General features: G+C 36.8%; 1 protein-coding gene across 2 annotated transcripts; it reads right to left on the bottom strand.

The window, feature by feature from the left end:
• Nucleotides 1–355: 355 nt before the first annotated feature.
• On the bottom strand, nt 356–9,809 carry LOC141671457 (uncharacterized). 2 transcript variants are annotated; one of them, XR_012555140.1, is made up of 8 exons: nt 9,599–9,809; nt 7,484–8,495; nt 6,171–6,368; nt 5,169–5,952; nt 2,480–4,982; nt 1,793–1,869; nt 780–1,681; nt 356–684 (listed from the first exon to the last, which is right to left on the bottom strand). XR_012555140.1 is itself a non-coding variant. In XM_074477713.1 (7 exons), the coding sequence occupies exons 2-6, from the start codon at nt 8,406–8,408 to the stop codon at nt 1,840–1,842; spliced, it is 4,440 nt and encodes a 1,479-aa protein (XP_074333814.1). In that variant the 5' UTR covers nt 8,409–8,495; nt 9,599–9,809; the 3' UTR covers nt 356–1,681; nt 1,793–1,839. The 2 variants fall into 2 exon arrangements, 1 of the variants encoding a protein (XP_074333814.1); XM_074477713.1 differs by having other exon boundaries at nt 356–1,681.
• Nucleotides 9,810–15,046: the final 5,237 nt, after the last annotated feature.

Here is a 15,046-nt window from a genome sequence, read left to right on the forward strand (position 1 = left end):
GGAGCATTGTTTTATGTTATTTATAATTGAAATCAATGCAATAATTGTTCCTAAAAACTTTGCTTTCCGAAAATAACACATTATTAGAATCCGTAATATCAATTTATTTATAGCCTTACCTAAAATATTTCTAAGTATCCTATTGATTTGTTCAATTCTGTTAAAGACTTGATTGTTGTGCTCCTTTAGGTAGAGTGACTGCTACTCCTTTTCAGGTTATCTTCAAAATTAGTTTTAGATTTTATGCAATTCTTGTTTTAAATTTGATCAGCAACTACCATAAGGTGCATAACACACCTCCTTCCTCTTGGTCTAACTAATAATAATAATCTAGCCAGTTGCTGGGCAAACAAAACACCAATGAATCTGCCATTGCTTACATAGATTAGTACGAAGACATGAACTCGTAGTATCAACTGTAAAAGTAAAGTTAAACCAATAATATCTTACAAGTAAATATTAACTCCCCCTCCTTGATTTTCCACTATCACAAGTGTTGCTTCCTCTCCTATTACTCAGCATCAGGTACAAAGAGTTCGAATATCTTCCTGCATCCACAACAGGAAAGAGAGAGATTCTTGTTGACACCATAACATCCAATATCAAACACCTTGGAGAAATGGACAGCAGCACCCAAATCCACCATATTGTTCTTCACCAAGTATACAGAACATTTCTAGCTCCCTTTAAATCACAAACACGCACATAATTTACACTTACATCATCACCACTAGAAACGATTAACGAATACTTCAATCAAACTAATGCAAGGAAACTACCCTCTGTAATCTAGGATTTCTTTCCACAAATCCATATAGAGATATCGCACAAGGAACTGCCTTCAGAAGAGCAAATCGCCCCTTAGTCAACAACTTGAGCAGGGCAATCACAAATCATGCCGTCTTCAGTTCTTTCAAAGAAATTTATAGAGAGGTCGTAATGAACAAAATCTTGCACTAATTTAATTTGCCACATTATACCATCATCATATGCCACATCCAAAATTTTCCCTGAAAGAGTCAAAGAGAAAGAAAGAAAAGAAAGGTCGACGGTGGAGCACAGCTTTAGTACATCAACATAATTCTCTACCTACTTTAGCTAGAACACTGACACCGCAAAACGGAATTAGTACATAAACATTTTTCTCTACCTACTTGAGCTAGGCACAATTTCATTGACATGAATCAAACCATCTCCACATCGGTAGAATTTCATCAGAAACACACATCTATAGGTTTGGAAATCTTTTTAACTTGTTACTATTTTAAAAATTCAGTCAAGAAAATATGTTATAAGATGACTAAGGAGGCATACACCACAAACTAAAAAAACAGGTGTCAACAGATCGCTTTTCAAGATAATATTTCAACTGTATACTGGATATAAGGGGGGAGTACTGTACTTGAAGTACTTTTAGATGATAGATAAACAAGTCACCCATGTGCCTAGCTGAGACACAAGATCTTTACAAACATCAGACAAACATATATCTATGATGAAGAAAAGCATTACATAGCTTCTACAGCGGTGTCATAAAGCTTAAATTAAATTACTTTCCGCCGATAAGGTTTACTTTGGACTCCAGATGCAAGCAGGCAGCTTATGTAGCGAGCAATAACCGAACATAATGCAGCGCTCCCTCAACTCAACAAATTAGGCTGCAGATGTCACTTCAATTGATCTGTCAGGTCGCATAAGAAACATAGTATAAAAAATCACATTCATTAAAGTGAGACATACATAAAGAGGCATAAATGCAAGCATCCACACATTACATGAACAGAGAACTTACAAATGAACAATTTTGAGCAGAAGAAAATGCAAATCACGCCTTAGCCTTTAAACTTTGACATACTTGTCAACATAGCCCTGCAAATAGATGGACAAACTTCATAAGAAGAATGACTGACTTCGCAAAACTGTAGGACTCAAATTAAGCTTACCCATAATATTAAAATAAACAAAGCACATCTCAAATTCAACAACGAACAATTCAACTGATTACTGAGGTACAGTATACAAACAAGCACGGGCGTCTAGGTACAGATGATGATATTTGAAGGCAGACGATACCATTTTTCTGTGCTCTCTTGAAGCCAAAGCTTACAAAACCAAAATTACTTGATAGAGTATGAAACAGAACTTATAACATGAAACCGTAAGTATGGAACAGCAATTATAACAAGAAACCGTAAAACATTAGTGTCAGTTAATCATGTCACAAACTTTTTTAATACATTGCAAATTTGTCATGGCGAACAAGTCAGCCTTTGGTCTGCAATGTTGTTTAGATATTTATTGCCCTAACTAAATATGGTACTACAATATTAGAACTCAAATATCACCTATTTTCTTACCCTAAATTTTCTTTTTACACTTAAACACGATTCATCAAGCACCTCCAAATATCTAATTAAAATTAGGAAGTAGATAGTGTTCAAAATTTTTAAGGCAACAATGCAACTAAAAAGAGGTTTACCATAACAAGCTTGGTTAATTTCCTCTGAGAAGAGTCAATATAGTGGTCTATCTTTGTCTGGGACTTGGGTACTTGGTGGCTTTTCATAGCTCCAGACACCTTATCTACAGTCTTCTTCACGATGGTTTTAAAAGCCTCCTTGCTCATATTGCCCTGTCGCCAAGATGGCTTTAGAACCTCCTTTACAAAGTCAGCAAGAGCACCTTTAAAAAGTTTCATTGATCTGGAATCCTTTCCTTTCTTGCTTCTTCCTGATGTATTAACCTGATCTATCTCAGTCTCTCCTTCAGCTATGTTGGCTTCATCAACTGGATCACTTGGGCTTCCATTTTCCACAGCACCCACTTCAGCTTCTGCTGTCTCGCCATACTCATCATTGTCCAGCGACGACATTACGGCAACAGCTTCAGCCTCCTTCTGCTTTGTGTTTTCCGCAAAATCCAGTGGCTTGTTTGAGCCACTGAGCTTCATATTTATGTCAGAATCATCAGTTATTTCATTCTTTTGATCGTTATTGGGAGTCCTAAATGAGTTTGAAGATGGTTCGATGCTGTCAAAGAGTGGATCATACTGATCGCCAGTAGAGTTGAGTAATGTCTTCTCTACAGGCTGATTTGAATTTGTGAGGCAAGTCACATTTTTAGAGTCAACAATGTCGACTACACGGACATCTGCTGAAACATGACTCGAACTATATGGATCGCCATGAGTGTTATTGTTGGGCATGCCCTTGACTTCACTGAAAGCATTTGAGCTGACTTTCAAACTTGCAGGCTGTTCGAAAGTAGATGCATAGGGGTTATAGTAAGTTGGTATTCTCGATCCAACAAAATCAGGTACATGAGATGGCATGTTCCTCTGAAAATAATCTGAACTATAGCTTGAAATATCATTGCTTGTCGTCCCAGGCTTGCCAATCACCGAGACATTTCCATCTGTAGGGTGCTGAAAAGCATCCAAAGGCTGCTGCAAGTTGGAATACCTCTGAGAAGATGAGGAAAGAGGTTCACCAGATTGTAGGTTACTACTACCAAAAGATTGAATTCTACCAGCTGAAGATCCTGCTGAAGAAGAGATAGGCTGATGGCGCACGCTACCTTCAACTGATAAAATTTGACCGCCATGACTTAAACCACCATTTCCCACAGTACTGGGGCCTCCAAATTGTTGAGTTGTGGTGCTTACAGTAGGCAATGCATTCGACTTATTATCTTCTACGTGCGATAAAGGTTGACTAGGCTGTTGTGTTGGAGGGTAGAATTGTCGATGAGATTCACCAACCTGTGAATAAGTATGCATTTCTGTAGAATATGGCCTAACAGGCATCTGAGGAAAGTCATTTCTTAAAGGCAACTGATTTTCTTGAAACTGCGAGGAAGGTAAACCATATGAAGAAGACACATGTACAGTCGACTCATTGTCATGCTGCCGACGTGGGGGCTGCGGTAAAGAATTCCAAGCGGAGTTTCCTGAGATGGAGAAACTGGCATGTTGGTTAGATAATGAAGCTTGATAGGGAGTAAAATTATCTGGGGGATTAGGAAGGGATTGATATCTTGAACTTTGAGGCATCATGATGTAATCTCTAGGCATCTGTGGCGGAGCATTCGTAGCTTGTGAAGTTGGGGGAGGGTGTGGGAGAAATTGGGAAGGCTGATGGGAATTTTTCGGTGATGGCTCCTCAAATTTGAGACGCTGAGTTGAATATGTTTCAGATGAGAATGACTTTTCCGCAGAACCTGTAGCAGGATGCGGTAGATAAGAAAGTTCAGGAACAGAAAGACGATTTAAGTTGGCCTCCGAAGCTGGCAAGGTTTCAGGATCATGAGTAGAAGGGGCATCCAAAGGCTGAGGGTGATGGTCGGCTTTTTGAAGGCCTTGATTAACAAGATTAGCTTGCAGTTTTTGACCCATAGATGTCTCTGTTCCATGACAAGTACTACCAGGAGGTAACTTATTGGCATCATTTGGGGTTACTCCTGCTTCCATGTAAATACTATCAGCAGATTCATGAATAGAAGACTTCACCCAATCGTCCCTTGTACGTTCAGTTACTTGAACTTGAACTGCTTCTCGAGTTCTCACAGATTCAGCAACAGAAGAGATCAATAATTCAACATCTTTGTCAGTAAAATTTCTTGCAGACGCTATTTCTTTACGATCAACGCTGCAATCCTTTGAAGCACCAAGAATGTTTCCGGACAGATCGCGACAAAGCTGCATCTCTTGACTCTTGTCTTCATCATTCTTATGCACTGATTTTCCAGTTTTCTTTGGACTAAGTTGAACGGCTTGATACTTGCTTCTGTAACCCCTCGAGAGATCACTCTTAGTAGAGTCACTATGTGAATAGCGACAAGATGCCCCTCGGTAACACTTACCTTTTTGATAGTCAAAGCAAGCTTGACTAGGAACTTTATCCCGTCTTGTTCTGTCACTGCCATACTGAACCCCGTGCCTAATTGGAGATCTGCTCCTGCTTCTTTGTCTCTTTGGCGACCAGCTAAAAAGGCAACCAGAAACAAATTACAAATTTGTACTCAATATTTAGAAAATAATACATATGCACAATTTATTTAATAAAAGATATAAAATTCTCTTTGGGTCTGATCAAAACATAGCGAGGACAGAAGTTAACAGAGATCTCTGTCTTCATTCAGATATATACAAAATTAATAAACAAGTCTACCTGCGTGAGCGACTACGCTTCTGTCGTCTTCTCCGTGGGCTTCTTCTATCATGAGGAGATCGGCTGCGACTCCTCATTCGACCTTGTGGGCTCCTTCTTCTTCTATCATAAGGAGATCGGCTGCGACTCCTTATTCGACCTCTTTTACCATGCCTCCTACTGTGGCGCAAATCATCTGAGTCACTGCCACTATCACTTTCTCTAACTAATCTTCCAAACTCATCAACTTTTAGCTGAGAAGCAGAATCATACTTCCCGTCTTCCTTTCGGGTCTTCTCAACATCAAAAGCTGGCCTATTATGACTTCCTCTATTGGACTTCTGTTCAGAATCCTTGTCAGAAGTGCCACTCTTCATGTCAAGTTGATTTGCATGTCTATTATAATCAGGTCTATTATCTTTCATGATTATAGTTGCATCAACTTCTTTAGAAGGTCCTTGCAACACCAACAAGGAATCCAATGATTTAGAAGGCATGCTAGCATCCAAAGATACACCACGCTCAGAGGATAGCCCAAAACCCCTTTCAGATTCTGAAGAATTTTTAGTTGTTTCATTTTTCATGAAATCAGAACCTGTCTCACTCTCCAAACATGCAGCGGCAGATTCACCTGAAGGATAGACTGGTGCTGAAGCAATGTCTTTAATACACAGTTCATGATCACTATCTGAATTATCATCAGAAGCATAATCTTGTAAAAGCTTGAAAGCACTAGTACCCTTGACTAGATCAGTCGAAACTTTCTCATAATCAGCACTTGCTGCTGCATTGGGCCGTTTTACATCTACATAGATTACAAATGTAAGCAAAAGAATATTACCAATATTAAAAAATAACGTTTTCATTAAAAAATTATATTATTTAACCCCAAGTGTTGTCCAAAGAACATACTAAGAGGCGCCAATAGCAAATCAAACATGTAATTCAGTTAACATACACAAATAACTAAATAAGTACTAATAAAGTGAGACTTGGGAAGATATTGTAGAATCAAATTCTCACCTTCTCTGTGATCCGCAGATTCTGACTTGTCTGAAGAGAATGTATTTTGGGAAGCAGATTCCTCGGGTGAAGTATGATTTGCAAGGATATTTGGTTCGTGTAGTTCTTTTTCCACTTCACATTCACTAGATACCAAAACAGACTTGCCATCCACAATTTCAGAACATCTTTTATTCTCATCAATCTCAATCATCTCATCTGCAAGCATAAAGATAAACAAGGATCAAGTCTGAAAACTTAAGCAGTAAAGCATTATATATGATTTCATTTCTAATGAAATTACAACACCAATCAGTCATTACTACCCAAGTCTCTACTATAAGATATGATCTGATCTACCACTACAATACTTGGAGAGGAGCTTATACAGGCTTATATTCTACCTGTATACGATATATGATCTATAGATCCACCACATCTTTTTTCGTAGGTTCCACACTTTTATGTTTCTAAAATGTCACTAGTTATGGTTGACTGAACCAGTTAGATTAACAGATTTGCCTTAATGGAGCAAATTGAAAATCAAAAAAGATTGATTCAGTTGTATTGGAGGCTAATCCAATCACTTCAATTAATATCATTATAGAACCTTATTTAAAAGGCTTCTTAGAAGAAGGATAACCACAAATTGAAAGTGATTAGACTTGTCATTTTAAAGCTTGAAAGATTTGTCCCGTGTTATACTCTATGCGCTAAACTGATCATCACACAGGAGTTCCGGCCACCAAGCAGTCAAGCATCCCCATGCTGCTATTGATTTGAGCGGGTAATAATGTCCTCTAGGGGCTCAAACACTTAAAAAGACCACCATTATGATTTTCTACTAATGATCTGATACCTTTTTTAATTTTCTTAGGGTCATGTAGTCACAGTTGAGATATTATAAAGGCATTGAAAAATGGAAGTGATGTCGGTATGTTATCCTCTTTAGAGTTCATCTTACTTACTAGAAATATTTTGCATATAGTGCTTACGGAAAAATATTCATTGCAAAAAATGTCATCTTCATATATCTATTACCTTAATTAGTGGTTCAAAAAATCAATCAATCAATGATAAAACCAATGATAAAACCAATGATAGCAGTAAGACATACAGTTTCAACATGCCACATACATCTCTATTTGGTAATAGTTTCTTCACGCACATAAGCGACAAAGGTCCTTAAAGAAAGACAGTGTAATTTCAGATATTAGAGGCTTTATGTTTGTGTAACTTCATTATATAACAAGACCTCAGCAACAGAAGCATGCATATCAGTAAAACATTTGTGCATATGCAAGAGGAAAGAGATGCAATGGTTATAATAGTACCTTCTATATCCATGTTAGAATCAGCAGGTGAATGAGATAAGACTTCATCAATTAAACTGTCAACTTGAACTGATCCCGCGGGTGCATCACTAGTCTGCACGTCTTCCTGAGGTACATCATGTTGCTGAGCAGCAGCACTCTTAGACTGAGAAGATGGAGAAATTGGTGGTCTCTTAGACAGAGAAGATGAAGAAGTTGGTGGTGGTGAAGTGGCTGGAGGGGGTGGAGGTCCAGGAGGAGGGGACGGGGGAAGTGGAGGAGGCAGGAGACCAGTAGATGACTTGCGAGGAGCTTGTGAAACTGGATGCACTATCGACCCAAATGGACCATGTGTATAAGGTGTGTGAGTGGGTGGGGGTGGTTGTGTCAGTGGGGTATGCTGAAGCCCCTGTACTGGACCAGGTAGGGGAGAAGGAACAAAGCCTCTATACAGAGGTTGTCCTTGTGAGAGCATGGGAGGCTGCAGTCTAGGAGGTGGAGGGGGGAGTAACATTTCTGGACCACTTCGGCCAGAGGGCGGACGTCCAAAAGTAGGAGGTAAAGGTGGTATAACAGGTTGCACATTTTGAGTCCATTGGGAATTCTGCTGGGGGCCTGAGAAGGGATGAGCCATTTGGGTGCTATGCCCTTGGGTTTGTGAAGGTGCTGGTGGGCGCGAGAGAGGAATCAAGTAAGATTGTCCTGAGCTCGGTATTCCAGTTGATGGAGCAGACACATGATGGCCATTGACATAGGGACGCGGGTAAGCCTGATGGGGAGTTGGGTAAAATGGAGGACCTTTTTCCATCATTTGAGGGTTTTGAGTTCTATCTCCTTGCTGATAAGGAGGCGGCGGTAGTTGAGGCGGCACAAGCTGCTGAGAAGTAGACACTGATGTCTCAGGACCCTGCCCATGCGGAGGAGGAAAAGTCCCACGAACATACATCTTATCAGTGGATGATCTCCAGAATATGGTCTTCCCCTATGAACCTACTTCAGAAAATCAAAAGCGCCAAATCCTTCTACGAACTCCCTAAATACAGCAACATATTCAATCAATATTCAAAAAAACACTGAATTTGAAGAATACTAATAAAAAAAGAAATTATAAACTCGCTTCATTTGAAAACTTAAGTATCCGTAAAAGATCCAAAACAACCATTACACCGCAGAATAACTATTACTACTAAACCTCAATAAACATTCATGCAAAACTTTCAAAGACATGCATTTTACCGCTTATATCACGTAATCACCTATGACGTACTGTTAACGTCATCTTTATAAACCAGAAAAGACATCAATACAAGTAGAAATACCGATATCCAATCAAATATTAAAAAAAGGCAAACCTCGTACGTTTCCGGTATCCATATTAAAAGCAAAAGAGTATAAACAGATTCAATGCTAATAATAAACATTCAACATAAACACCACCACTAAACATATTGCATTTTACAGCGTAAATTGCATAATCACTTACGTACATTTCACATCATCTTTATAAACCAATAAACACATCAGCACAAGTACAATACCGACATCCAATCAAATATTACAAAAACGCAAACCTAGTCCGTATCCAAATTAAAAGTAACAGAGTAAAGACAGATTCAATTCTAACAATAAACATCCTACAACATAACCGCCAACACTAAACACATGCATTTTACCGCGTAAATCACAGAATCACTTACGTACATTTCATGTCATCCTAATAAACCCCATCAATAAAACCTAAAACCCCGACATCCAATCAAATTCCACAAAAACACCGAAAAGCAAACCCTACACCTATCCAAACTTCCGAAAAGGAATCCAATCCCGAAATCATCAACTTCCACATAAAAATCCACCACCGCCAATCGTAACAAACTTACATCGAAATTAGTGCCATAAATGACCACTTCACCACTAACAAACATCACCAATTCAAATCAAAGCTCAAAAACAAACATATACATACACATACACATATACATACAAATTAACTGAAAATTTCAAATTAACAGTACACTCACAGCACAGTTACATACAATCATCAATCAATCATCAATCATATATCTAAAAACATCAAACAATAAAAATTAAAAAAAAAATACAGAATAAAAAAATAAAAAAACAAATAGAACTTACGAGAATTGAAGAGCGAGATTTGTGAATGAAAAACCCTAAAATCTTCAGATTTGTAATCGAATTTCTAGGGCACCGTAGAGAAGGATTGTGTGTATTAATATTAGAAATATTTAGAAGAAAAGAAATAAATTAATTAATGCATTTTTTGGGTATAATTGATTCGAGAGGGGATCAAAATATGTAATTTACGAGAATGTCCTGGAAGGAAGAAGGGAGTGATGATGAAGACATGCCAACGTTTATTTCATACTTATCCTTTGTTTTCATGATTAAATTATTTAAATTGTTGTAGTATGTTTTTTATTACTTGGTTTGTTTGTTTTTTTTGCAATGTTTATTAATCTTTATGGAATGGTTTATTTTAGTGGAAATAATTTCATGTTTGATATGAAAATGATTGTTATATACATGTCTTGATATTGATTATAATAAAATTTTGTTAATGATTATATTAAAAATGTTGGGTGTATTAACTCATTTTGATCCTTGTGATCTCTCAATAAAATCTTTTACTTCTATACGATGGATCAAGCTTTCGAAGATGGAAGCAGCTAAAGGAAGTATATCAGTGCGGTGGTACTCCGAAGCTAACGCATTCGTGATATTAAGGTTGACACAATTATTAAAAGGTTATAGAATACTAACGAGCAAAAGTGTAACCAGTATAGTATTATGTACGGAAGATAGTAAAGACTACGAACTGGAAAAGAGTGGGTATTGAGAAGCAAAACCTATAGCGCAAGAAGCTATTATGAGAGTCTGTGCGATAGACTTGAAAGAATTTGGAATGATCACTTAGCATGTATCGAGTTTTCTTACGACGATGGATGATATGACAGTGTCGGAATGTCGCCTTACGAGCCCCTATACAGAAAGAGATGCCGATCTCCCTTGTATCGGAATGGAGTTGGAGAGCGCAAGATGTTCGGACCAGCAGTGGTCCAAAGGACTAAGGATATAATAGATCTAATCAGAGGACGGCTGAGAGTAGCCCAAGATGGACATAAGAAGTATGTTGATTTGACAATGAAAGGACAAAGAGTATGAAGTAGGGGACCTATTGTTGTTAAAGGTATCCCCTTGGAAATGATTGATGAGATTTCTGAAGAAAGGAAAGTTAAGCCCCAGGAATATCGGACCATTTGAGATTTTAAAACACATTGGGGAGTGACCTATGAGCCGGCCTTGCCCCCGACCTACAACAAATTCACAACGTGTTCCATGTGTCGATGTTAAGGAAGTGTAATCTGGATGCCAGACAATAGGGGCATATGAGCGCATAAACATGCAACCAGACGTAACCTATATGGAGCAACTAGGAAGGGTTATAAATCGAAAATGAACAAGTGCTTAGGAGAAGGGTTATCAAACTAGTCAGAGTTTGGGGGTAGAACCACAATGTGGAGAATTGACTTGAGAGTTACAAAGTGCAATACTAAGAAAGTATTCATATTCATTTTCTATATGATTCCGGGACAGAATCCTTTTAAGGAGGGGAGACTGTAATAACCCCAAAAAAATGGACTTTTTGTAACACTTATGAATAGTGATTTTGCTGATTATGTTGATTAAGAAAACTTTTCATGCAACACTATGTAGGAGTTCTTTTATTGATATTCTCAGATCTTATTAGTACTCCATAAGGTATATAAGTGTATGTAAAGATCGTTAGAATCCAAATTCGAACACTTTGATTTTTTCCTGAAAATCCACCAGATTCCGAAAGGTTTAAGGGAACCCAAGTAATAAGATCCCGGGTATGATCCCTCAAACGATAAACGAGAACGAAAGTTAAGCGAACCGTATAACAGATAAGCGGTCATTAGCCAAGTAGTTAAGGGTTAATCAAAGAAGTTAGTGGATGATGACGTCATCACACCAACAAGGAGATGACACGTGTTAACAAGATGACTTAAGCATGGTGACATAAGCATGACAAGTGGAAAGAATGGTTGGTTGATTGTGAGCCATGCATTTTTCACCATGGTAAAAATAATTTAACAACAAAAGTGTATCAAACAAGCCAAAGAAAATCATAACACAAATTTGGAAGTTGACTTTGCCAAAGGAACGAGAAGCTCTCGGCTTCTTCATTTTAACCAAGAACAAAAATTCAATTTCCAAGATCCACGCTTTGATAAATTGCAAGGTAATTATCCAAGGTTCCTTATGATCAGTTATGGCTATCCAAGGAGTTTAAGCTCCCATTTCCTTCACAATCTCTTTCAATAAATCATTGAAGAAGAGAGTGAATAGTGTTTTCAAGAATTTTAAATTTTTGATCTTGTGTTTTATTTAGATATAGCTTTTGTAAGGATTTTCAAGGGTTGTTTCAAGCTCCTTAGTTACTTCTACTCATCAAGGAAGGTATAATCTCATACCCTAGCCTTACTTTTGAATATATAGTTCATGGGAAGCATGATTCATGTATGTTTAGAGTTTGGTTGGATGGTAATGAGTTTGAGTTGTAAATCTTGTTTATAGTTAATGAAACTTAAGTATAGCTAGTAGTTCATGTTTGGGGTTGTATAAATTGGAAAATATTGAGATGTTGGGACTGATGTAGTAAGGTTTGGATGAGGGTTGGTTGTATTGTTGATTGTGAGTTGGATTGTGGTTGTTTGGAGTGGTTTAAAACTTGGTAATCGTGTAAACATAGCCGTCGTAATGCCCAATTTCATACAACTGCTTGTTCTTAGTGTTCGGGACAGAGAGCTAACTGTTAAATCTGTGACTTTACCATGATTAGCTAGATTATGTCGTAAGCTTCGTTTTGATATGTGGTTCGCTTGAATCCGATGTACGGTTTAGGAGAAACGACCGTTTTAAGTAACGGCGTTTCGCGAACGAACCATTTCCCCTCGCCTTACTTTGAAACCTTGGTTAAGGTCCTTAAATGGCTATTTGGAGTATGAAACAATTATGTAAGGTTAATAGGTCAGTTGGTAAAGTATTCGCGAAAGAGTCGCCTTAAAATTTGTAACGGTTAATTTATTAAAAATGGTGGAGCCGAGGGTACTCGAACGACTTATGTGAATCGTTAAGCGAACGTTAGAGTCTAATTGGTTAAAGTCTAGTTTCTTAAGCGACTTTGGTTTAATTCCAACTTATATGTTGTTTATAGGTTATCAGACTCGTCTCAGGCCTTTTACCACCCCCAGTCGCTCAGGCAAGTTTTCAACCCGTTGTACTGTTGGTGTGATGTATATATGTATATGCATTATCTTGTGATAAGTGCATGATTGTTATTAGCAAATCTTGCGATATATTGGAGCATGCTGTTATGGTATATATGCATGCCTGTTTCATAATCTTGATATCTAATTGTTGATTCAAATGCTTATAAGTTGCATAATACATATGCTAGAGATAAGCAGTAGTTGTGTATACCCTTAGTATAGGGGACCCAAAGATGAACATTTTCTAAACTGGGAGTCGATGTTCCCAAGTATAGTATATGTATATATATATAAATAGTTTTCAAAACTATTAATCGAATAAGGTTTATTCGATAACTTTATTTTATTTAATGAATATTATTTTGAATATTTATTCAAGGACTTATGACTCCGCTTATTTTATTAAATAATATTCTTTATTTTATTAAAGAATAATGTTTCGATAATCAAACTTATTTTCGATTATTCAAATAAAGATTGTACTTTCGTATAAGTATATCTTTGGTTATTTATTATTCATTTCAAGTATGAGTTTTAAAACTTCTACTTCAATTATTTTTATAAAGATTATCCTTATGGAAATATTATTTAAATAATAATACTCAGATATTTTCTAACATATCGGGAATGACTTATTTTATTAAGTCATCATTACTCTAAACATTCTTTAAAATGTTTTCGAGTCTTCAAAATGATTTTAAAAGTTAGAGCGGATCCCAAAACTCATTTTTAGATTTAAGATCTTCCTTTCGAAGGGGATTTAAATACTCGCTCAAAACCTGAGGGATCCGGCTCTGTGGTGTATTTTATGTTCGCAACGAGGTTGCTGTTTTGAGAAAACATTTTGATTACTTGCCCAACGTTCGGGAAGTAAGTGTTGGGAACCACGAACTTAGGGTGTTACTACGTTTTACGATAAAGATTACGAAAAGAGGATTACCTTGTTAATGGTTGATTCCACGCTCTTCTATTGTATTCCCAAATTCCCTTGAGCGAAGTGTGGCCTCCGTCTTCTCAAGTTATCCTCTCTTCTTGCTCCTTGGTAGCTACAATATGTTTTCACACAATTCCAAGCAATAAGAGAATAAGAATATATATAGGCTACAATAGGGACCATGGATAATTAGGTTGGGCCTTCTAATTACATCTTGAGCCTAGCCCAATGTAATTAAATATTAATTCAATCCACTAAAGAATTAATATTTGCACTACCTTTCCTAATACCGTAATTTAATTAATTCGGTTCCAATATTATTTGCTTACTAAATTCCCCATGTTTAAAATATCATATGTCCATTAATTAAATAAATTACTGATAATTTATTTAATTAATATCTTTTATCCTTGATCATCCACTCAACCTTTATTTAATTATGCCAGAATAAATTCCACCTGCAGGGTTACACATAATTAAATCTTTTTGAGCTTTCAAGGGGACATCATTAACCCGAATATTATCAGGACATGAATTCCTTCAATAAATAATATCCACCATGTATATAATTCCATCACCCAAAATATAATGATATAATTCAAAAGAATTATTTCATATATAAATCAAAACATGTAAATAATATACACGTGTCAATTACTATTTCCGGATTAAGAACCTAAGCATTAATAATAACATAGAATCTTAGTTCTCCTTCTTAATCAGTATTAAGGGAACAATTCTAAATTTGATCCTGTTCAATATACACAAAGTATACTAGTATTATTTATTAGTCAATATAAACTAATCTAAATAATACTACAGCCATACCAGTGGATTGTCCAACACCACATGTGCTGTTAACCTTATTATATTATATAACCGTATTTAACAATCTAATATTCTGTATCCCATTTGATACTAGATTGTTCACAATATATAATATTAGACAACATGTAAACATTCAAATGATTCTCAAATAAACTGGCCAGAAATAAATGTACATACTTCAAATAAATATTTTCAGTATACACTAACAATCTCCCACTTATACTCAAAATATTCTATGTGTACATCAGTGTTTATTTAATCCACTATTACATAAAAATCTATGTGTCCATCCATCTGACTCCTATCGCTTCCACATGCTTGTCAAAAACCTTGGTTGGCAAGCTCTTTGTGAAAGGATCTACTCGGTTGTCTTCTGATGATATGTGAGCCACAATTATATCCCCTCGCTTTACGATTCCTCGTATGAGATGATACTTACGTTCAATATGTTTAGTTGCTTTGTGGTCTCGCGGTTCCTTTGAATTTGCCACAGCACCAGTGTTATCA

This window comes from Apium graveolens, chromosome 7 (assembly GCF_009905375.1).
Source record: "Apium graveolens cultivar Ventura chromosome 7, ASM990537v1, whole genome shotgun sequence".
Taxonomy (NCBI): domain Eukaryota; kingdom Viridiplantae; phylum Streptophyta; class Magnoliopsida; order Apiales; family Apiaceae; genus Apium; species Apium graveolens.